A 24,424-nucleotide genomic window follows, 5' to 3' on the forward strand; every position below is an offset into this window, starting at 1 on the left:
TGAGGCGGGTTGACTGTGAGGAATGGGTGGGCGCTCGGCAGCTCTGGCAGCCACTCGGAATGACAAAGGCTCCCCTCCCGCCCCCGCTTACTCTCATAGGCTGCGGCGCCTGAACTGACGTGAGCGGGGCCCAATCAAGCGGGGCGGAGGCGGCGAGGGGGGGCGGGTGGCGCGCAGTTTGAATTGACGTGGGGCGGGGCTGACCTCTCTGGCGGCGGTGGCGGCGACCGGGGCCCGGGTCGGGGCCGGGGCCGGGCCGTGCGCCGTGCCCCGGCTTCGCGGAGGAGAGCGGCCCGCGCGCCATGGCCGCGGCCGCGGGCTCGGACCTGGAGGAACGGCTGCGGCTGAGCAACATCCGCTTCGTGGCCTCCATCAACCGCATCTTGGAGCGGGTGAGGGCCGCGCTCGCGCGCCGCCCCGGCCAACGGCCGGGGCTCTCGTCGCCGTCCTGAGGCGGGCGAGGGGGCGGCGGGGACGGGGAAGTTCTGTCACCCGCGCGGCCGTGCCCCGCCGGGTCTCCAGGCTGCCGCCGCCCTGCCTCCCGCCTGCCTGTCCGCCTGCCTGTCCGCCTGAGGAGCGCGGTCCGCTGACGGCTCCTCTCGCCGAAATGGCGTGTGGGGCGGCTTGCCCGGGCCCGGCCGCCCTTGTGCGCCCCTCTGACCGCCTCTGGAGGGCTGGCGGGCAGCACGGCCCTCTGCCCACCCCGCCTCAGGCAGCGGCAGGGCTCGCCGCTCCCCTCCGGCCTGGCCACCTCTAAGTCCTGGCGTGTCGGTACTGACAGGTTCAGTTTTCTTTCTGTGCGCTAATTTGCAGTAACTGACATCCAGCTCTCTTCGGCAATTAACTACTTGTGGTGTCGCAAGCTCCTGTTTTTCCTGGCTGCCAAGAGCAGCAGTCACCCAGCGCCTCACGCAGCTTTGCACACTTTGTGCCGAGCCATGTGCTCCCGTGCCTTGGCGTGAGTAAGACAGGGAAGAGCCGCCTCCTTGAATACATCTATCAGACTTAGGTGCGGGATTGCCGGTATTGAATAAGTGACTTAATCATAAGTCCGAGTCATCTTTATAGTGCCTGTAACCCAAATTAGCTAGCATTAGATGAGGTATTTTCAATGAAACTACAGAAAGAAGTGGGAGACTCCCTTCACGAATCCTCCTTGCTTTAGTGCTGGTTTGTGTTAAAGATGTGGCAACCATACACCTCCATCCAGAGATGCATGCGTTTATTCAGGGATGTCAGCTTTGCTGCTCAGGGAAATGTTTTGTGCTGATGTCTAGGTGCTGGCATAAGGCTAACTTTGATTCTAGAATATTTTTCTCATCTAACTTTGAATTGGATATTATCATATGTCATGAACTGTAGGTCTATGCAAAGTGGCTACTTCTGGTTACTACAGAGGAAGTTTAGAAGAAACTCTTTAACAAAGTACCTTAACCACTTTTGAAAACTCTCTGAAACCCCATTTTGTCAGTGACTGGCTTATGCCTGGAAATTGAATGACTTGTGTACATGCTTAAAATATATGTGTTTCCTCTAGGAATTCATATTTCCAGATTGCTGACTTATAACTTCAGCCAATAAAAACATATGGATAATTTCACTTTTTGGTAAAAACAATACTTAAAATGCATGTTAAAAACATTGCTTTAATCATTTATTCTAATCTTTAATGGTCCTTTTTATTTAGTATAATCATCCTTTCGAAGATGATTTACTTATTTCCATGGAAACTCTCACTTACGATACGCCTGATGGTAAGAACTTCTTAAAGCTTCAATATTTACACGCTCTATACTTAGACTTAGTAAAGCAAGCAACTGTTGGCAGTTATATAACATTTAATTGCAACAGATATTGAATTTTGTCCACTTAGGTATGGCATTTCATATATAAACTTTGATATATGCATATAATGCCTGGAGAATTTGTTTATATGCGCCACTAGTCCATTGCATGCTCTGTTTTAGACAACGGAAAAGAGTCATTAGCAAAGTTCAGGATAACAATGGTTAATATTTGGATGACTTGTAAGAAGAAGAATCAAAATAGAGAAGACTGAGGGGAAACAAAGCAATGGAGGTATTAGCAGGAAGTTGATATGCATGAATGGATTGTGTCGTTTCATCTCTGCTTAGTATTCTGAAGGCTGCTCTGATAAATTTCTGTGATGTCAAATGTCAGGGTGGACTGGGCAGATAGTCTCTAACTTTTCATTGAATGTTCACGTGGTTAGTGTAAATCTATACTACGTTGTGCCATGTCATATTTTTCCAATGTTTCATTATAGCTGTCGATCCATTACAAAGTTGTTAATGCTTATGGAGACCTTACTGTGAGAAAAACCCCATTGTTCTAAAATGCATTGCTCAGGGGTTTAGTGGGACTTGTGACTTAGTATCTTGGTGGCTTTACTGGCAAATGAAATGTTCTGCCTGTTTTTATTTTCAGTGAAGTGAGGATTATGATATGTAAATTGCCATATCAACTCCTGTAAAGTAGAACTTACTGGGCATACACATGGACATACACACTACCACACTGTCAAGCCCAATGTAAACATTGCACCAAGTATTACTTTTTAAAGGCTTTTACAGACTGGGAAGCTTGCATTTTATATATATATTGTCCATCAAGAGAGAGGAAACATGCGTACAGCACTGTAATACACAGTCTTGGATTTGTAAAAGCTTGGTTATGCTTTTGGTTTAGTAACCTCTGTTCAATATGGAATGAATATGGATCTCAGTCCTGTAAAGCCTTAATTATGGCTTTAACCTCAGATACCATGTAGTCTGCATGCATTAAATTAAATTTAAAAAGTAAAATAATTTGCTCCCCCCCCTTTGTAGCATTTGGGGCTGTAATGCTCTTTGAATTTTAGCTCAGTGTTGTTAGACTCAGCATGCATTTGGGTTTGGTTTTTTTTTTTTGCCTGACTTCTCAATTGACTTGAAATTACAATATTCTCTTGGTTTGTTTTCCTGTACTTGTTACTATGTAATATGTTCTTTCTAAATGTTTATGTTTGTTAGAGTGATACTTGGTATAGATAATGTTATAAGAAAAGCTATGTTTATATTGATATCTTTTGTTATTTGTAGGACCAAAACAATGGGAGGAAGTATCAACCAAGAAGCTTAAAATATGGAAGAAGGAAGTACTTGAGGTATCTAATAATATAGTCCTACTATGCAGTCAAAATATAGCAATATGTTATATATATAAAAAAATAAAATATAGGAATACATTCTAATCTTGCTGTGCCATATAATATTTTCAAGAGGTATTAATCAATGAAGTCAACATCTGCTTTAAAATAGGGTTTTAGCATAGATTGGCTAAGACTGTCGGACTAAAATAGATGGCCATCTACCAGTGGTTAGTACCACTGGTAAACCTGGAAAAAAATTTTTTTAAATGTTGTCTGATGGGGACACACACTTCTGGATCTCATCAGAATATTGTCATTGAAGTTAACATGCATTGAATCAATTAATCTTGGTTCAGGTAATCAGCTTTTCAATTTCAAAGGGCTTACTGGTTTCATCTTTAGATTTTTGTTCTGTAAAATAATGCTAGAGTAATTAAAGTATCTTTGCAGTCTCGTCACTTGCTGCCTTATGTTGGGCTAAAGCTGTTACTGTTGTGGGCATATGACCTGTTTGTTTGGGTTTTTTATTCGGAGTATTTACATTAAACAAGCAGTCATTTCTTTTTTTCTATTTCCTAAACTCCTCCATAAGAACTCAACAGTGAATTTCATCAAAATCTCAGTGTTTCTCACATAATTAAAAGTCACCTTGCTGCTACATTCTTAATACCTGTCTAAAAAGCGAAGTTGTGTAATGTGCCTTGGTAGTTAACACAGAAGCTGTTCTGAACCACACAGAGTGAGGGGATGAGGAGTGAAATTCAGTCTTGGAGAACAGGAGTGGATTTAATGGAGGCAGAAAAGGGGCTGTATTTCCCTTTCCTTTTCCATTCCTGGTAATACCTTGTGCATCATCTACTACGCATTGCTGCACAACTTTACAGACTAAACCCATTAAGGACTATAAGAGGAATTCTCTGTCTTAGCCTCTTATGTGGGCCAAGGTAGCTATGGTTTATGTTCTTGTAGTAATTTTAACAGCAACAGTATGGCAAGAAGTGAACGATCAGGTAAGTTTTACCGTGTATTTGTGGCTTTTCTGGTCAGGCCATGGGAAACTTGAAGGAAATTGAATGGTTATTTAGGAAGTACCTAGTTGTGAGAGATACCAAAGTAAATAAAGGCATTGGTTAAAATAGCTTTACTATTCTAAGATTCTAATGGTGTTTTGTGGTTTTTTTCCTATTTCTAATTGCAGTGTAATAGAGGAAGTCAAAGGAATGCAGGTAAAGTGCTTTTAAAAAGTGCTGTAAATTATCTTATCCAAAGAGTCTTAACAGAAGATGTCCTGGTTTTATGTCAAACTCTCTAGGCTACTCACTGTTTTTTGGAGGGGGAACCACCCAAAACCCAACAATACTTATGTTCATAAGGATTCTGAAATGTAGTTTAAAATGTTTAAGATGAGTAAATACTTTATAATTGATGTTGCTATCATCACAAGTTGATTAAAATAATCTCCCCTTATCAATTAAACAGGCAGCTTTTTATTGTATTTGTTGGTTTTGTCAGATGTCCACTGAATCTAAAAATTCCAACCCTGACTTACATGGTTATACAAGTAGAGAAACTTGGAAGTTGCTAGCTTTTTGGAAACGGCTAGATAAGTAGGCATATTAAAAATGTGTGTTAAAAGAATCTCATGAAGTCGCATGATGAGCTATCAAAAATTTAGCAGATTATTCTGTATACTGAATGAATCAGGCTGCCTGCAGGAAAAAGTAGTGTATAGTTATTTCATTAGAGATCAAGTATCATGATGGAAGTCAAATCAAGACTGCACACTGAAGTGTAATTCTGATACTACTTAGGGAGATGTATGACATCTGAAGATTTTCCCATTGTTTTGAAAAAGATTGTATGTTCCAATAAAATACTTTTTTTTTTACTGGGATAAATGTTTGGGGGAAATTATGATGTGTAGCCCAGAGAAGGTAGGCTTTATTTTTTTAAGGTTTTGAAGTGGGTTTTTTGGTGTTGCTTATTTTATGACAGTCATCTGAGAAACTTTTATGCTGAACATGTGAGGACAAAACAGAACCTAGTGTCTCTCTTCCTCTACAATCCTATCAAAAAATTTGTCCCTACAGGGTTCAGGTATAGACTTTGAATCAGGCTATGAAATTAAGATGTGGGGCTTGGGAAATAAGGGTCTGATACAAAAAGATTTAGATGGTCCAGACCTTTGCCTCTGATTTTTAGAAAATATATGCTGATGGGTCTGAATAGTACAAAAAATGACTGGCTACAATCTGCAGTAAAACTTGGAAAGACAGAGCATCTAGCAGTTAGTTTTTTAAAAGATACAGTATTTGATGGCTTTTAGAAGTAATTATTTTTTACTTTGTGTTTTGACCTAAGATCTGAATGCCTTAGAAGTTCTTATTGAAAGAATTTACTTGGAGTTTCTTTAATGCTACAAAGGCTTGATCTAATTAATTTTAAATTTAGTGTACTGCATTACAGATAAGGTAGAAAAGCAGAAAAATTTATATCTTACCTATTTTTTCCAATCTTTAATATAATTTGAGCAAAGTCTTTATTATTTACTTATGTTTTAAGTTATCCTGGGGAAGAAATATTTAACTAAACATTGAAGGTGGGGGAACAGCACTAGTGTTAACAGCTTTTGTTATAAGGAAAAACCTGCTTTTACAGATTTGTATTTATATGTGTTTATTTATATATGCTATAGAAGATAGAATCTTGTGGATTTTGTTCACATTAAGAAAATCATATCTTGCACTGACTTTTTTATTTGAAATGCAGAAGTACATGGAGTAAGCATTTGAACTGGTTGGTTGTGGTTGGTGTTACCCTTAAAAAAAGGGGGGGAGGGCAACCAAAAAAAAAACCCACCCCAAAAAACCCAAACCCAAGAACAACAAAATAAACCCTTCTTCTGGCTATGGATTATTAAAGCTAATGTGTAAATTTTACCTATTCTTGCTCTATACTCTTAGGTGGGTCTGATATGTGTTTTCAATTAGGATACATAAAGTTCTGTGCTAGTAAATGTGAACATTTAAAATATCTTTGTAAGACCCAAATACTTATTAATGAACCCCTTCCCTTGGAATATAACTTGTGTTATTTTTTCCAACTTGCAATTCTGAATTTTGCTAGAATATATTTTTACTGTTTGGATAGAATGTCCAGTAGTCCCATGAAGTTTTACTAGGTAAAATGACAATCCTTTGAGTGTTTTGGGTTTTTTCTACATATGGCAGTTCTGAGTATGGGAAGACAAAGTGTGTTAAATACTGCTCTTGTTGGAGTTTGAAATTTATGTCATATACTAGATGCTTAGAATTTTTTTCTTTCCTTGAGAATTTTTTTTTGAAACAAAACACCCTCTGTGTTGTTTCGTAGATCTTGTTCAGTAAGGGATTTCAATGGGACATTACTGTGTTATTCTGATTTCCTGTCTTCCCAATCTAGAAATGTTTGGGAAATGCTTTTTTTCAGCTTCTAAAAAAATGCATTGTTAATTTATTCTAAAGGAAGCATTACTGTAGAGTTTTGCAAAATAGTGAAGATAAATTTCCCAAGAAGGTTACAAGCTGAAGCCTGAGCCTTCTAGTTATATAATAAACCTCATTAACTTTGTATGAGAAGAGTGATTTTTATAGCCGAGTTTCCTACTGGTTGGGAAACTGTGCTTAGAACAGTTATCAATGGTCTGTGTCCAAACTGAAGGGAAACATGAGGGATTTTTTCCAGGAATTGTCCTGAGCAAATTACTAGTTTATACTTTCTTTAAGTAAATAGTAGAAGAGGGGTTACCCTTAATTAATTTGCAGATGATACCAAGATGATACCACTGTGAAAGATGGTCTGACAAATTGGGGCTAAAACTTAAAGTGAGCCTTGTGTAATTTCATGCAGAGGCGTTCAAAGTAATAGACTTATGTAAGAATAATCAAATGCAGGAAGAGGCAATTTTGAAGGCTGGTTGAGCCAACTGAGAATATAACTCTGTTGTGAAAGTAGCGCACACTGTGCTAAAAGATATGCACAAGTGCCTAGTATGTAAAGCACAAAAAACCATGGTTTTGCCACTGTTCAACAGTGATAAAACTTGTGGTGGAGTACTTTGTTTTGTATTTGATAGTAGCTTGTCTAGCTGGAGTGAGTCAGAAAAAGAAAAAAGATTACTATATCAACTGGTGGTAGGACTTAAATGGAGGCGGAGGGACCACCAAACAAAAGAGAACCTCTAGGTTAAATACTAGAAAAGCTTTCCAAATGTAAACATAAGGAAGTCCTGAAATACGTTTCTTAGAGACTATGGAGTTGCTCTTAAGAATGGGTTAGACTTCTAGAGGTAAGTTAGGTATTGTTGTTCCTGCTTTAAAATGGAAGAGGGAATAGATGACATCTTTAGGTTCCTTTCCGTATGCTTTAAGCCTTTAGAAAACTGGAAATCTTTAGATTGTATGCTTGGCACTATTAAATAAGATGAAGTGTTTATAGAAGTATATAATACTTATGTACCTGAGTTGTGTATAAGTTTTCTTACCACTTAGCCTAAAAAAGTAAATTGCTTCTGATATTTGATGTCAATTTATATGGAAACAGAAATGCAGAAAAAAGCAAGGGCAACGAATTCTGCATTAAACAAACTTGTTTAATGACAGTCTTGAATAGGGTAAACATATTTGCTAAAGCACATGCATTGTTTTTATTATATAGGTCTAAGTCTATCACATACGTTCAATCTTGAGAAGTCCCACTACAGCTTTAGTACCAGCAGAGTCATGTGTTTGGAGATATAGATCTTCGCTTTGGGGAAAGATTAAATTTCTGTAATTTATGCAGTAGTAACAATAGATTTAGGGAATAATTTTTATATGATCATCATAATCATGTGTACTGTATACAGACTTGAGAGGTTGTAGCTTGTTATAGGTACCTTTTTTAAATCTATCAAGGCAATGGTTAGAAATGTAATTTTTTTTCAGCAATATCAAAATAGTTTTCACTGAGTAATTTTAATAGCAACAATATCTGGTTTAGAGGTTGCTTGCGAAATAAGCTTATGTGGAAGTCACAGTGATTTGAAGATAGCCACTTTTCTGTGGGTCTAATATGTTTTGGGGTTTATTTAAATCCATTTGAGTTGCAATAGCTAATGAAGAATATTTTCAATGAAAATATACATTGAAATGTAAAATTAGATGGTTCTTACACTCTTTTTCTTCTGCATCTTATGAAATAAATGGGGGGGGGGACACAACCCACAAAGATTGTGGGTGGGTCTGTGCAAGCAGACAGGCATAGCAGTTTTGGAAGGCCCCCTTGTCAAAAATCATTAAAAAAATGCAGTAGAGGTTTGGGGCTCTACCCTCAGGCTTCTGGAGTAGTTAGTATTTTTCTTATCGTTTTCGACATATACCAAGAAAAATGCACACAAAATTTGCAGTTGTCTTCTTTTCTACAAGTGATACCACCTAATAAAGGGGCAAATTTTATTTTCTGTGGTACTTCACGGGTTAAGAAGAAAACATGTAATATGGTAGATGTACAGTCTGATCAGAATTAGTCTGCTGTATTTGACTAGAATGTTGTGTCACTTATCTATTCTTTCATTCAGTCCTATGTATGTTCTCTGTTTGTTAAATGTTTGTGTTAAATGTTTTCCAAAATAAGTAAGAGTATATACAAATGAAGAATTAATGAGTTCGGGTACAACATTGATCTGTGACCTATCAAATTGAAATAGAATTATTTTTTTCCTACCATGCATGCTAAGAAATGTCAAAGCAAGAGACTAGTGATTTTGAAGATGGACATTCAACAGTACATCAGGTATGGGCACCACATTGCATCTACTTTTATAAAGCCTCTTTGGGAAAACGTATTTATGAGTCAAAAGCTAAGAAATTAATCATGAGCAGGTGGTCCTGTACGATAGCTATAAATTTAGATTTTAAAGACCTACTAATTGCTGAATCAAATCACTTTATTCTCCTTAAATAAGTACTTCTGAAAAAGATTGAGGCCTTAAACTATTTTGCTGCATTCTTTCCCTGCAGTTCTTCAAACTTTAGTTATCTTATTATTTTCCCTCATGTAGTTCACCACATGTAGTTGCATTATTTTAGGAAAAATGTGCATTTACTTACCAGGTGCATGTTCGTGTAAAACTAAAATCTTCATGTTCTGGTTAATGTTGATCATCTAGTATACTTCCCCTGATTGTTTCCTCCCCCAATAGGTTCTGTGCTTTGAGATGGTGATGAATTCAAGTTCTGGACTTCTATATGTAGTGGTCTGATACATTTTGTGATGGTGGATTGATTCACGCAATTTTAAAAAAATTTTTACTATGTCCCTATTCATGTTGTTTATGACATGGGATTTACACATGTTTCATATAGTTACATATCCTCCCTCCCATTGTGATATTTGGGGTATTGAATAACAACCACAACATCAGCCATGGATTTCAGCTGAATACTCCTCTTTTTAAGTTTATTTAAAGGTATAGAGAGCAGTTGGATATAGGCTCTAAAACCTCAAGTGTCTTTTTTAGTTAGGCAATATGTGTGTCTAACATTTTTTCATTATTATTTGTAAAATCTGTTCTTGTCTAGAATAACTTCTTTTGACTCCTTATCTTTTTAAGGAGAAAATATTCTGTACTTAGAGTGATATAGGCCATCTCACTGGTCATTCCTAATTATTTGTTCTACATAGATGGTAGTTTAGTTAGAATTGTCTCATTTTATTCATGTCATTTTAACCCACTAATTTTATGATTGAACTGGACAGAATAGATTTAGACCTTTTTAAAAAGAAATTCTGAAGAACGTATGTCAGATGCAGATTGTGAACATATAGAAAAGGCTCCTTATCCATATAAATGAGCTTTTTATGCAACTATCAAGACCTCTACAAAATAGAGCAAAAAGCCTATTTGAAATATTATATATAGATTGTTTGAAGTAGGCAGTTAAGAATGGTTAAAAGTGGGCAGTTAAGAAACTTTCCTTCTACCTTGGAACACAGAGAAAATCCCCAGTACATACTGATGAAGATATGGTGATTAGAATTCATAGAATCATTTAGGTTGGAAAAGACCTTCAAGATCGAGTCCAACCATCATCCATGCCCACTAAACCATGTTCTGGAGTACCTTGTCTACGTGCTTTTTTAATACCTCCAGGGATGGTGACTCAACCACTTCCCTGGGCAGCCTATTCCAATGTCTGGCAACCCTCTCAGTGAAGAAATTTTTCCTAATATCCAACCTAAATCTCCATTGCTGCAACTTGAGGCCAATTCATCTGTCAACTGTTTTTTGTTCTTGTTGTATAATAGCTTCTCCATGCATTATGTGTCTGAATATAGAAAGGCTGGGAAGAAAATAGTTTTCCCCATTGAGTAATGAGATGTGAATCAAGACAAACTTGTGCACAGATTTGTTAATAAAGATGATGCCATTTGGACATAGTTTATGGAATATGACTGGGTTTGTTTCACCACTGCCTACTCTCCCACCTGACTCACGCCCCCCGCCCCCCCAAAAAAATTGAGCAAGTAGTGAGAGCAGAAAATTCTAGACTAATTAATAAAGCTTATGCTACCAGGTCTTAAAATTCCTTTCATCTGTTTTTAAGGAATCTCCTGAGAACTCTCGCGTGGATACATCTGACATAGGTGGGTTTTTTAATTTACTTTTTAGCTACCTTTTTTTAACTTCTTAAAAAAGATTGCAAGTAACTTTTTCATATTTTTCTACTATAGTAAAAATAATTTTAATATGTCTTCTATACCCTTACAGAAAGTAGAGAATAGCAATAACAAGAGACTGAGGTATTGGTAGCAGTATGAAATCAATCCACATTCCTCTTTAAAATAACAGTCCTGAGTCCCTGATACATTGGAAAGTCAATGTGAAATATGTTCAATTGCCTTTACTTAATGAAGAAAGGAACAGCGAAACCAAAACTTTGGCAGAAGTGGCAATAGAAGTTTTATTAATAATTGCAAGATATACATTAATTTCTAGTGGTCTGGTAAACACAGATGTTGCATTCAGCTGCAACAATGTCTTCAGTAGTGTTTGTTGACAGTTTCAGCATTGGCCTGTCTGCAAAGTTTTGGGTGGTTTTGACCCTGTATTCCCAAATAATTATTTGATTGTATTAATTAGTGGTAACAATCTTTGAATTACTGTCTTTTAAATATTTAAAACTTGTATTATTCAATATCTTTAGGTTCTTGTGCATATAAAACCTCACTGTTTTGTATAAACATAAACTATGGCTAGGTGGTAACCTGCATTTAATGATTAAAAGAGCAGTTGCAGCAAAATATGGTTAGCTGGTGTTTAAATACTCTGGTATAAATTAGGTGTTTCATATGCATAGCTCTCTCCAAGGCAGATGATTACTTCTCTGTTGAGAGAAAATAGTAATCTGCAATTTGTCCTCCTATCATTTGAGAGGATAATTTCAAATATCTATTTGAATGATAAAATAATTCTGCAAATTTAGAAAACGTGACTGTTTTTCCTCAACATGTGCAATGAAATATAGGAAAAAAAAATTCTGAGGCATTTGTAGTTTAGCTTCTGTAAGTGTCCTTTATGTCTTCGCACTCATGGGATAAATGAGTGATGTAGTTCAGACTCTGGTATCTTCACAGCAGCGTAGAATAATATGATTATCCAGTCCTCCTCCTTCTCTTGTGAATTTTCTAAGAGGGGACTGGAGAGGATTTATTGCAGCCTCGGTGAATACAGTAAGATGTAGAAATTAGCTTCTTAGAGCTGTGGGTTTGGATTCCTCACTTAAAATGGAATTCACCTAGGTGTTTTGGTTTTTTGTTTCTTGGGTTTCTTTTTAAATATATAAAAGGTTAGCAATAGGGCATGCTAACTATTAAGAAAAAAGTGTATCTTTAGCTGCTTTAGCTCAAACTTTAGCTTTGGCAGGTTTTTTCTATCTGTAGTATTCATACAGAATGCTTCACACTTCTCAGTGAAGACAGTGTTTCTTCCAGGTATTATACAGTATTTTTGTTCTAATAGTATGCAAAGCAAATCAACAGCAGGTACAAATAAAGTGAAATAGCTCTCACCTGTACCTGCAAGTATTGGTCTGCCCTTAATAGGGAAAATTATTAGGCCAACTCTGTGGTTTCACAGGAAGTAGCATGGCAAAGTATAGTGATATATGAACAATTTCTTATATCTATTAGGAGAGTATCACAGAAAAATGTATGCATTTGTAAAGGGGAAAGTTCAATCCAAATTGTGTATTTATCTAAGTGTATTTAAGTTTAGAAGATCACATCAAAGTCAAAACTTAAAATTTACAGTAACCCTCTTACTAACGCATTCATCTTTTAAATAAGGTATACCTGTTAGGTAATGATAGTGTATTGAGTGCATCTCCTATGAAATAACCTCCTGTATTATAGGTGAAATTTTCCAGAGAGAAAGGTCAGAGTTTTCATTTTTCCTCTCTCTTCTGCACTTGAGGAACAAAGGTGTTCCCAAATTTCCCTTTTGGCCCTTAAAAACACTTCAAGGTTCCCTGGAGAAGATCCTTCATTTTGTTCTGTTCTGTGCTGTGCCATGATCCTCTGCTAATAATTAGTGTTCCAGTGATTTGAAGTATGACTGACAATACATTGAAGACATCCTGAAATCACACTTTTGTGAGGTTTCACACCTGGAAGAGTATTCAATTTGTATACAGATCAATTCATTCTATGGTACAAGCTATATTCTAATAATTTGTAATGGATGTGGTGGAGTTGTTACCTTTATCTCAAGAACCTCCCATTTTTGTAGCAGTCTAGTCTGGTCGTCTCAGTGACCACATAGGGAGCAGTCTGACAGTTATGGGCCTGCTTCTGCTAGAGGAAGAAGACTGTACGGCAGAAAGAGAGTATCAGCTGTTACAACAGAAACTGGAGGCCAAAACTTTTGCAGATTAAAACAACATTCTTATTGCTTCCTCTGCTATTGATGCTTAGTATCTGATTTCCTGTAGATAAAGTGACCACAACTTTGTCTTGCTTTAGTCATCTGGGAAGGAACTTTGATAATCTGACAGGTATGGGTTTCAGTTCTAATAAAATAATTCTAGTGGGGTCTTTCATATGTATCTTTATCTTCGTTCTATGGCAGCAGCTGTCCACAGAGCTTTAGGTGATGATTGCACTGACAGGGAAAAAAGGAAGAGGGGACTAGCTGGAAAAGATTTTCATTCTGGTTTTAGTAATTTAATAATAGTAGGAAGAGGCAGTGATGTGGTAGGTATCATAACCATGATTTTTTCACTCATTCTTTTCCTTTTCAGGGTTATTCTCTTTCCCTCCCTGTGCTGAACACAATTGTGGGACAAATGTAGAACAGCCAGGGGAATTCAGAATTCAGGGCTTGCAATGCAGTCACATGTTTTATGACGGTGAAAGACTGAGGCTTTAGCTAACGATGAATTGGAAGGTCTGGCTACAACTAGAAAAAAATGTTTTGTTGCATTTTATTCCCAAAAATACCCATAGAATATCTAAAAATTGAGTTGAAAGATTTTGGATTTTCTTTTTAATATTCTCAGGTCTGTGTTATTTCTCACCTTGGCAGTTCTAAGGCAGTCTTGACAGTAAGAAACTAAGAAAAGAAAGCATGGTAGAAGGTCCTTACTATCTTTGTTGGGATATTTAGGAATGTAGTGGGAAATAAGTGGGAATGATACATTAATGAGTAATGAATCTTGCAGAGCAGTGCTTTGAAAATATTTTACTCTCTGAAGTGGTTAGCATAAATCTTGAACTGGTTACAAACAAGTTATTTTCACTCTTCTTTGTTCCACTCAAGTCATGTATGAACCTATAAACCATGCTTTTCAATTGGACTTGACATGGAAATGTAATACAGAGAAAAGTTTTAGTGTAGAAAGCTGTTTTCTAAAATGAAACCAGTTTAGTCAATAAGTTATACTGTGTGTTTAAAAACATTTCCATTTTGGTTTTGAGTTCAACTAGATTTTATTTAGTGTTTATCTTCAAATTGTAGATGAAGAAAGTGATGCTGATATAGTTTCAGTAAGAAGAAAATTTGAAGACATTCACTTCCAGGTAAAAATTTCTAGTGTCAAATGTAATGGAATAATTTTGTGTTCAATAGAAATTATTTAACTATTTGAATAGTTTACACATGCCTGATGAGTTGATGCAGTCAGCAGAAGACTCTAGTCTGCATCTTAATGCACTTTTTTAGTAAGTGTAGCAAATGACAGGTTCAATAAATAATGTCATGAAGACCAATGTGAAGTAATATTATGTCTTGGCATTATTAGTATACAGAGAAAGCAATACAACATATTGCACAGAACAGGCAACCCTGAGAAAAGCTACTATAGGTATGGAAAAAGAATAACCAGATGAATCACAAAGTGAAAATACTTTATAAAAATGTGATTGTTCACCTGAGAGTCTAGCATAAAACAGGTAACATGATTTTTAAAAAAATAAAGTAAATCTGAAATAATGGCTACCATAACAAAAGCAGTCTGGAATCTTCTGCTGCTGTTTCCCAAATTAGACTATAGTCTATCAGGACTACCCAGAAGAAAAGTACAACACACTCTTTGTGTATGCAGCCATTCTAATCCTGTGTTCTGCTTGCCTAAATACAGTTACCAAAAATTTATTTTGCTTTCCTTACTTGTTTAGCTGTTGTGGTTCAACCCCAGCCAGCAACTAAGCACCACTCAGCTGCTCAGTCGCTGCCCCCTCTTTCAGTGGGATGGGGGAGAGAATCAGGGGGAAAAAAAAGTAAAACTTGTGGGTTGAGATAAGAACAGTTTAATAGAACAAAGGAATAAACTAATAATGATAATGATAACACTAATAAAATGACAACAGTAATAATAAAAGGATTGGAATATACAAATAATGCACAATGCAATTGCTCACCACTCGCTGACCGATGCCCAATTAGGGCCTGAGCAGTGATCCAGCCCCCAGGCCAACTCCCCCCAGTTTATATACTGGGCATGATGTCACATGGTCTGGAATACCCCATTGGCCACTTTGGGTCAGCTGCCCTGGCTGTGTCCCCTCCAAACTGCTTGTGCCCCTCCAGCCTTCTTGCTGACTGGGCATGAGAAGCTGAAAAATCCTTGATTTGGTCTAAACACTACTTAGCAACAACTGGAAACATCAGTGTGTTACCAACATTCTTCTCATACTGAACCCAAAACATAACACTATACCAGCTACTAGAAAGACAATTAACTCTATCCCAGCCAAAACCAGGACATTAGCGTAGTGCTAGGCATTGTCATGTCTCTGACAACAGCTAATACAAACTGCTTCAGAAAGCAAGAGTTTCACTAATGAAAACTGTTTGCCATTTATCATCAAATGCTTTTAGATTTTACATAGAAGTGCATTACAGAGTAGACCTTAATTTGTGTATGAAATCACAAGATGTTAATAATACATGTAAAGATTTGCAACTGTAATTACCAGTGCTTTGTAACCTAATGTTAGGATTTTTTTCTGTTTTTATCAGTGGGTCTTCTGAGGTAATGTGTGTTTTTTCCCTGCATCAGTAAACTAGCTAGTTATCTCTTTTTATATGTCTTCACATACAGTTCCTTCTCAGGATATTTTTCTTTTGGACATAAAAGGTATACATTAAAAATAAGTTTATGCTGGTTGGATATCCTTGTCTGAATAATACTAATTTGAAACAAATATAAGTAATATGTTTGGGTTTGTCAGTGTCAATAACTTCTATGTGTTTTAATTCATTCCTTCCCCCAGTGCCCCACCCCTGGCAAGAATCCATACGTAGATGATGGGAAAATTCAAGAGAAAGAAAAAGTTCAAGTGGATGTGATAGTACAAGATTATGCTAGAAAAATTCCCAAGTGGATTAAGGTAACATTTCTCCTGTTCTCTCATAAGTTATTAGCTAATTAGAATAAACTAATAATTCCCTAACTGTGCAGCACAATGAATTCTAATACAACTTCTCAGTTGTTCCATCATTATTCCTCTCCTACTTGCTGTCTATGTAAATATCACAGTATCTCAGGTCTGACAGCAATGATTTGTAAGAAACAGAGCAGACAATATCCAAATATTATTTTTTTTTCCACTTTTATACTTTGTCTTTGAACAGTGATGTGCAAACTGATCTTCACTTCAGTAAGTTTTTTGAAAAGCCTAAGTTTGAAGTTTGTAGAGGGGGAAAAAAGAGGAATTTTAGCTTTATTTTGGGTTTGGGGGTGAGGGAATTGGGGGTGCTGGATACATGGTACAGCTTGTTTCCTACTGGAGTTGCCAGAGATATATAGATTACCCAGATGTGTATATATACATGTATAAATTCTCAATTTGGGAAAGGGATTAAAATATGATACATAATGTAGAAGAGGACCATAACTCTGTATAGGACCTAGTATAGTAAGGAGAGAGTAGGAGGAGTCACAAATAAGGTTTTGATGTTACCCTTAACATGCAAAAAATTCAGGATGTTATATTGCCTTAGTGTCATCTTTTTTTTCTTTCTTTGTTTTTCAGATAGCACCTCAAGGTTTATTGGAAGGTCTTCATTTAGCTTCGCCACTGCGAGAACTGATTGGTACAACTAAATCTTTTGGGTGTTGGTCAAATATGTTAGTTACAAAGTGTGTTCTTATTAAAACTTATTAGAAATAAATATTTAATTTATTGAAAACAGAGGCACTATTTATCCAATAGGAAAGTTCAACAGGCTGGATTCTTGAAGAGAAGTTAGACGTGATTTTGCTTATGGCAAAATGTATTTAAAAAATAGAAAATAACTTGTATACATAAAACCAGCTTTTCTCAAATAGCCGCTGGAAAAAAATGCACAGTTAAAAAATTCAGCAGCATTAAGCTCAATTAAATGAAAGCATAATTTTTTGGTTCTGCTTATGTTAAATTCAAGGAATTTAACGAATGGCTTTGTGCCTGCTGGTAACTGGTACTCAAAGTGGTACTTCGCTCCTAAACTTTCTTCAGAAGCTCTCCAGACTTGATGCAAACTGAAGATAGAATTTGGATGTAAATATTTCAAGCCTAACAACTACAAAAAGCATTATCTTCATCATGCGTTACGGCAAGCAAAACTGCACTGGTACTAGCCAAGTCCAAAGCTTGCAAGTAATATGGAAATAGAGTAACAAAAGTTGTAGAATAAGGCTGTTCCTCCTGGTCAGAAATCACAAAGAGCAAAGCAGTCTGCCTCTACAATGAAAATAATTTGTATCTATATATTAAGCTATTTTAAAATAGTGGAGTTTTTCCAACACATTTAATTTCTGTCTTCTATGGTCTGTTAATTCAATATGGTTAGGAAAAGCCTTTTAATTTTTTCCTAATGGATTGTATGTTAATCATCCATTTAGCCTTGCAAAAAAGCTTAATGAAATATGCTATTATGGTAAGACTATCTGTACTGCATGTAATTATTTCTAAGTCATGTAATACATTACTGGAAGTGCCCTAATAGGTTTGGGGTTTTTTTTCTTCTGCTTTTGTTTTGTGATTCATTTTTTTTTTGAACAGGCAACAAAGCAGCTGTTTGCAGAAAGAAAGTAGAGTTGTCAAATGAATGTTCTTCACCCAGACCTCTACAGTTACAATTTTCTGGTGTTCCCATTTCAACAAATACAGTAACCATACCCAGGCATCAACCTTCTCTAGAAATGAATAAAACTTACTGTAGTAGTATCTTGGAAGAATACCAGTCTGCAGATGAGGAATGTTCCTGGAGCAATGTCACTCTTGCAGACTTGTATCCAGCAATGGTAGAGATACTTACAAGGCTCATGACAAAGCAGTGTCGGAGAAAAGAGTCGAAATACGTGTTTGGACACTTAAGGCACAAAAGATGGTGTTCTAGAAGACCAAAGCTCAATGTCACTGTAGACAAAATAAGAGGATTCAGACCTCTTAAACTGAAGCAAGTACTACCCAACACATGCAGCAGTAGAAGTGAAGATATCCAGAATCAAACTGCTGGAAATGAGAACAGAGATCTTTGTCATGACAAGTGTTCCATTACTAATTTATCCTGTCTGGTACATTATTCTTACACCAATACAAATGAAATCAATATGGACCACTGTGACTCAAGTTTAGATCATCATTTGGTATCTGGAAAAGGCCAAAAAGTCTCCAAACAGACTGTTTTTCCTAATGTTATGGCTAGAATGGGAGAGACATTTCTAGATGAAGATGAGTTACAAGCTACTGTCTCACTGAAGAATTCAAAATGCAAAGAAAGTGAAAAATTAGCTTACAAATGTTCCTCGGAATACAGTTTTATAACACCTACTGCCAGTTCAGGATCAACAGTGCTTCAACTGGTAAAGGACAGTAAAACTCAAAAACTTGACTTTCCTTGTAGTGACACCTCAGAGTTGTGTTCATCTACTTGCAGTTCCTGTGGCAATATTAACACTTTTACACCTGTCACAAACTGTTCTCTTGCAAGAGCATCAAATACTTTGCTCGTAAATCCTGAAAAAGTAATTCCTGAAAGTCTGACTTCTTTCCAGCACAAACACTCCTTTTCCTCATTGTCTATGAAGCAGAGTCCTTCAAAGATGCCCCAGAAATATGAAGATGCATTTGAAAAACTCTACTACAAACTGTGTTCCAAAGAAATCCAAAAGCCTTTGACATTGACGAGACCTCTTTCAAATTCACAGAGTGTTGAAGAGAAAGGAGGATTAGTGAAGAGTAATTTAAGTGATTCTGTGAGGTCTGATTCACAGTATGATGGAAAATTTGACAGAATCTATGAGCAATTGTGTAGCGAGGCTGTTCCAAAACTTCTTGGGTTTCAGAGAGCTTCAAATTTAAGGAAATATGAAGGAATACAGATGTCTGAAACTGTAAATGCTCTTGTTAACTCACCTGTTCGAACTTTATCTGCAATTCCCAGAGTTAAAAGACCAGGAAATTTTCAAAAAGATCTTCTTTGTTCACCAGTAAAGCGACTGAAAAATATACCAGAACATTATTTTCTTTCCACAAAATGTCAACAGATTTCTCACAGAAAAAACATCAATCTTCAGACAGTTGGCATGCATGTTTTGAGCACATACAATGGCAGTAACCACAGCTCTTCTGACAGTCACAACTATCAGAGTCAGGTACTTAAGGACCTTGTAAAAAAAATGATTGTGCACTCTTTGTTGACATTTGGAGAAGGGCTTAAAAAACAGATTAAAGTTGGAAGCTGTTTAAACTAGTGACAGCATGCTTCTGGTGCTATTTGGTCAGTAGGATTGTTTCACAGGTTTGGGGTTTTGGGGATTTTTATTTGCTAAAATACAAGTTTTATCAGGTCTCCTGGATCATGTGAGGAAGCTTACTATATAGAATAACCTTGAAAATGTCTATAAAATGCTCAATAAAAGATTTTGTTACATTTTAATAGACTGTGTCACTGGTTAAAATAATCTCAAACAGTGACCCTGTTAATTAAGATGTTGGCCTTCTGAAATGATGTTTTATTCATTTTATAGATGGACGAGTTGAGGCAAACAAATTAAGCTTTACTGGGTTCCACTGGAGTCATTAGACTTGTTGATTTAAATATTAAATCAGACACTTATTTCCAGTTTCCCAGATGTTTCTGCTTAGGCAAACTGTGAAATAATACGTGAGTTTTTCCTTCAATGTAATCTGTTGATGCTTTATTTTCAGGACTCTGGATTTCATGCTGCTTCAGACAAAACTTTTCTTGATATTCCTGGTGCTTCCCTGCAAAGTTAGTTTCAGAGACTTTATGAATTATTACTTTAGCAAGCACTTCTTCAAAGGGTAAATGTACAGATGTCAATAGACCACTGTTTAGGTGACAGTTCTTCTTCCTCAGTAATAATTGGGTATGTTTAAGTGTTCCTTAAAGTAAGCAATCTATACAGAAAAGGGTTTCCTGAATCACATGTTAACAGCTATTTAATAAGCTTTTCTTTAGCTCAGCTAGGACTTTTCCTACTAAAGTGTTGCTTATTTTCTCTCTTCTTTTTTTATTTTATTTAAAGTTTGCTGTTGCTTTTACTTTCTATATCTAATGTTCAGCAGGAAATGCATAGTTTGTTAATCCTACACTTGAATAACCAAATGCTTTTGTTTGGATTCTTGAGCTTTACAAAAACTTGCAACTGAGTTGTTTGTGCGGCTACTGTCACTTGCTTAGGTGAATTAGATTATTAATCTGGATAAAAGACTTTTTCCAGTTCAGGACAGTAGAATTTTATTATTTAAAAAACCCTAAAACTACATTAGTTTAAGATTTTAGGTGCTAATCTTTTAGTTTCCTTCTAAAAATCTGATTTTGGTTAAAGTATTTATATAACATAACCTGAACTCTTTTTCCTGTTAAATAAAATCACCAATGTTTATTTTCCCTATTTTATTTTTATGAACCTTGTCATCAAGATAACTAACAAACATGTAAAGGAAAATACTGAAGAAGGTGACTTGAAATATTGTCATCTGGTATACAAGAAGAAAATGGCAGAAGAAATGCATTTGTTTGCATGGTTCTTGCCTTGTTCCATTTTCATTACTGATTAATTGTAAAGAATTTGTTTTGAGGTGGACTTATCCCATCTGTCTTATTTTGCCTTCCTCAGATTTTAACTACTTTATGTATGACACTTTTTCTGGTATCAACAGTTTCTTCTACCTTTTTCTAATGGTGATAAATCCTAAGCCTTTTGAAGAAACCTAGCTAATAAGTAAATATATTCAGTGTATAAAATGTATTTGAAAATAAGTTTTGCTGGAACCTTTTGTATTAGAATATTTTCATATGGAAATTTGCTCATTGAAGTATGCTAGTGAAGTATTACCAATGTCTTAATAGGCTAGTATTTTAACAACATACTGTAGTGTCCATGCTACTCAGTGTTGTTCCTACCCTTTTCATACTACTGTTTTTCATCACCAGAACCTGGGCTTGCAGATGCCCACTCTGGCCGACCTAGGACAATGAAGAATTACAGCTGTCCTGGAAATGCACAGAAGTGTCACCAAGGGTATGTGCCTTTTGAGAAAAGAAATTTCAAAATAAATTCTTGCTGCTCTACATCTATATGGTATGGAGGTTGCCACTTACATACATGCTTCTAGAATGAAAATTGGCGTGGGTGCTTGGGAGAGCCCAAGTTAATCAAACTTGCAGACCTGGACACTGGGAGGTAAGTGTCTGTGGACAAAACTAGCCAGACTCCAGCATGGATGGCTAGTGAATACAAGTTAGTAAGATGGCCTGACTGAATAGTCCTTATTTTGTCTTCATTATAGAGGTATTTATTACTTTACATGTAACTATAGAACTGTTTTGATTCTGGCTGTGTGTTTGAGCTAATGAATCCTCTCAGATCCTTATGCTGTGGAGAGTGCAGTATGATGCCATTTAAAAGGACTTTCAAAAGTTTGCTTCTGTGCAGTTGGGCATAGTTACCTGCATTTTGGTTCTGTGTAAACACGTGGCTCTATTTGGAAGATATCTGAGATCCTCTCTGCTGTTATCACTATTGGCAGTGTATTTAGATCTCTGGAAGGAGAACACTCCTTCCAGCTCCCTGGATACTGGCATACTACATCTGCTTTTCTTAGAAAATATGTGACTTAAAGGATTCTCAAATTTCAAATCTTTTGGATTTTTAATTCCAAACTAATTTAATAGGCAGCAGGATTAAAGCATTAGACGTTCTCTAAACAGTTTCTTATTTTATTTTCCGAAATATTTTTGACGTGTTTTTTTGCCGAGAAGTCTGATTTGGCACCACAAGGAGTGCTGCCTTCCCAAACTCAGTTAAGAAATATTTTTGCTATGCTTGAGATGATCATACAGCTGATATCAAAATTTTCTGACAACATTTGAATTAAAACTTCAAAGGAAGCCTGAATGCATTTTTAGACTACTTGTATGGAGAACTTAACAGGAAAAGAGGCTGCATGATTTAAAGAAAAAAGTTTCAGTTTTAAAACTTAGAGGCTTGTATTACAATCTTTCTCAATGTTGTTATACATTTGTATTTGGATTAATTATGATATAATGGAAGATTGGAGGCAAGCTGATGAGTATACAAAGATGTTTCTGTGGTGTTAAGTATGCCCACTTACCTGAGTAAATTTCTGCTCAGTTATTGAATTCCCTCTTTTTTTTTTCTCACCTCTTTTTCCTGACTCTGTACAAAATAGTCCTCCCTATGAGATTAGTAATTGTTCCGAAGGAAAAGATTTTCCTTAATGCATGTAAGTAGAGAATTTTGAAAGAGAGTAGGAAATCAGGATTTCACTGAGTGCTTTCTTGCCAAGCCATCTGGAATAAAATCTATTTCTTTGTTCCTTAATTACGCAAATGCATGTTTGTAGCCAAACTGGGCTGTCAACTGGCAAGCTTCCTTATGCCTGTGGTGTGACATTCTTAGCCTTATATGGTTCCCAGGAGTGAAGCTCTTTTATGGCTTCAGAGCCCTCAGAAGTTTTATGCCTAAGCCGTGTGGCAAAATTCTGTATATTGTAATGAATGGTTATAGAAAGAAAAGGAATATTGTCTTCCTGTCTGGAACTTGATTGCCTTTATCTAGAAGATGATTATGAAACAGATATTTCAGAAGAGGAAATATTCATAACTAATAAAGTTTTCTTCAGACCTGTGTGAATGTTGTCCTCTGGCTATACTGTTATACTTAATTGTCAGATGTAAACCAAAATAGTTTAAAATAGATGTTAAAAAAAATTATGCCATTTCTTAAGTAATATGCAAGGAAATAATTGTTTTTGCACTTGTATCTTTCATTTTTAGCTATTTGTGATTGCATTCAAAGATTACATCTTGAAGTTTAATAGATATTTATATAATTTAGGTTAATGTAGTAGCATCACTGAGACATTAAAATGACAAAGGATGAAAAGTTCCCTCTCCAGCTGAAAGCACATAGAAATGCAGACAAGGAGTCCTGCTGCTATTCACAGTCAAGAAGTTAGATATCTTCCTTTGGCAATTTGTTTGAATTTTGTTCTGTTCATGGGAGTTTTGGCAAGCATAGTATTTTTGTGTAACTTACATTGTTATCTAAACAATTCTTTTCTATAGGGTATCCAGAAAACTAAGCTACACTGATGGGAAAGACCAAAATTCTAGCAATCCCTTGGACAACCTCCTGGTCAAAACTCACCAAGGAGCATTCATGGACTGCTATGGAGAAAACATTGTTTTATAAAGTTTGGGTTTGTTTTGGTTTTCTTTCTTCTTCCAAGAATCAAGGATGTATTATATATATGTAATATACAATTAGTCCTGATTTATACTTCCCTGTAATATAAATCTTCAGGAACTGGTTCATCCCTTCTGACAGGGCACTTCTTACTCCTTCGACTTCATCAGGTATTGTGGGGAATTGGGCTTCCTTTCTATGGCCAAGTTTAAATTATGTATTTAGTAGTGTTTATAATAACAGAATGTGATCTGTATTATCTTTTAATCTGCTAATAAGCTTTGATTCTTAACGTATTAGTAAGATAAGTAACAAGCTCTTTCTGCTGAATTCCTGCCTATTCATGCTTTATAGATGTATCAGTACTAAATAAATGAAAAAATCTAAACTGGGCTGGATGATCCAAATGCAGTATTATATGCTATGACTTGTAATATGCCTACTATGTAATTTTAACGTTAAACTAAGTTGCTCACCTAAGTTGATTGTTCAATAAAATTTTATAATTTTTAGTGGATTTGATAGTTATATTCTGTGCTGTGAGAAAATTCTACTTGACACAACATATATTCTAAATAAAAACATGTTCTGAACAAATACCTGCTTTCAACATTTTATTTCAGGTATGTGAATTCTCAGGAGCGGTTTGTATACCTACAGCAAATACATGAGAATGATGTGGCAGGGTCCCACAGGTTTTCATTACTGTGCTCTTTCTTGGCAAGGAGATTGGTTTAGTGGTAAGTGTCAGGTCAAGTACATTCTGTTTTATTGGCACTGCCCCTTGTCAGCTTTCCGAGTTCCAGAAAAGGAGAAAATAGATTTCCTTTGGTTTTTCTTCATTTCTGGGTACACAGGATGTTTTTTTTATGTTATTTTAGCTCTTAAAACCAAGATCTTGTTATCTTGTGTTGTTTTTGAATAGAACAAGAAGCCAGCTTCAGTGATGTTTGCTCTGCGATAAGACAAGAACTTCTGAAATGTACACACACATTCTATCCCTCAGCATTTGTATATTACGTTCCTT

At 36.3% G+C, this 24,424-nt stretch overlaps 1 protein-coding gene across 1 annotated transcript; it reads left to right on the plus strand.

Moving 5' to 3' along the window:
* The first annotated feature begins 233 nt into the window (after positions 1-233).
* Positions 234-23,950, plus strand: HJURP (Holliday junction recognition protein). Its single transcript, XM_075034749.1, has 13 exons — positions 234-392; positions 1,688-1,754; positions 3,102-3,166; positions 4,350-4,377; positions 8,907-8,962; positions 10,777-10,816; positions 14,187-14,248; positions 15,944-16,060; positions 16,706-16,766; positions 17,717-19,311; positions 19,868-19,931; positions 21,120-21,207; positions 23,277-23,950. Exons 1-13 carry the CDS (start codon positions 303-305, stop codon positions 23,401-23,403), a joined length of 2,460 nt encoding a protein of 819 aa, XP_074890850.1. The 5' UTR covers positions 234-302; the 3' UTR covers positions 23,404-23,950.
* Positions 23,951-24,424: the final 474 nt, after the last annotated feature.

Source organism: Buteo buteo, chromosome 8 (assembly GCF_964188355.1).
Source record: "Buteo buteo chromosome 8, bButBut1.hap1.1, whole genome shotgun sequence".
NCBI lineage: Eukaryota > Metazoa > Chordata > Aves > Accipitriformes > Accipitridae > Buteo > Buteo buteo.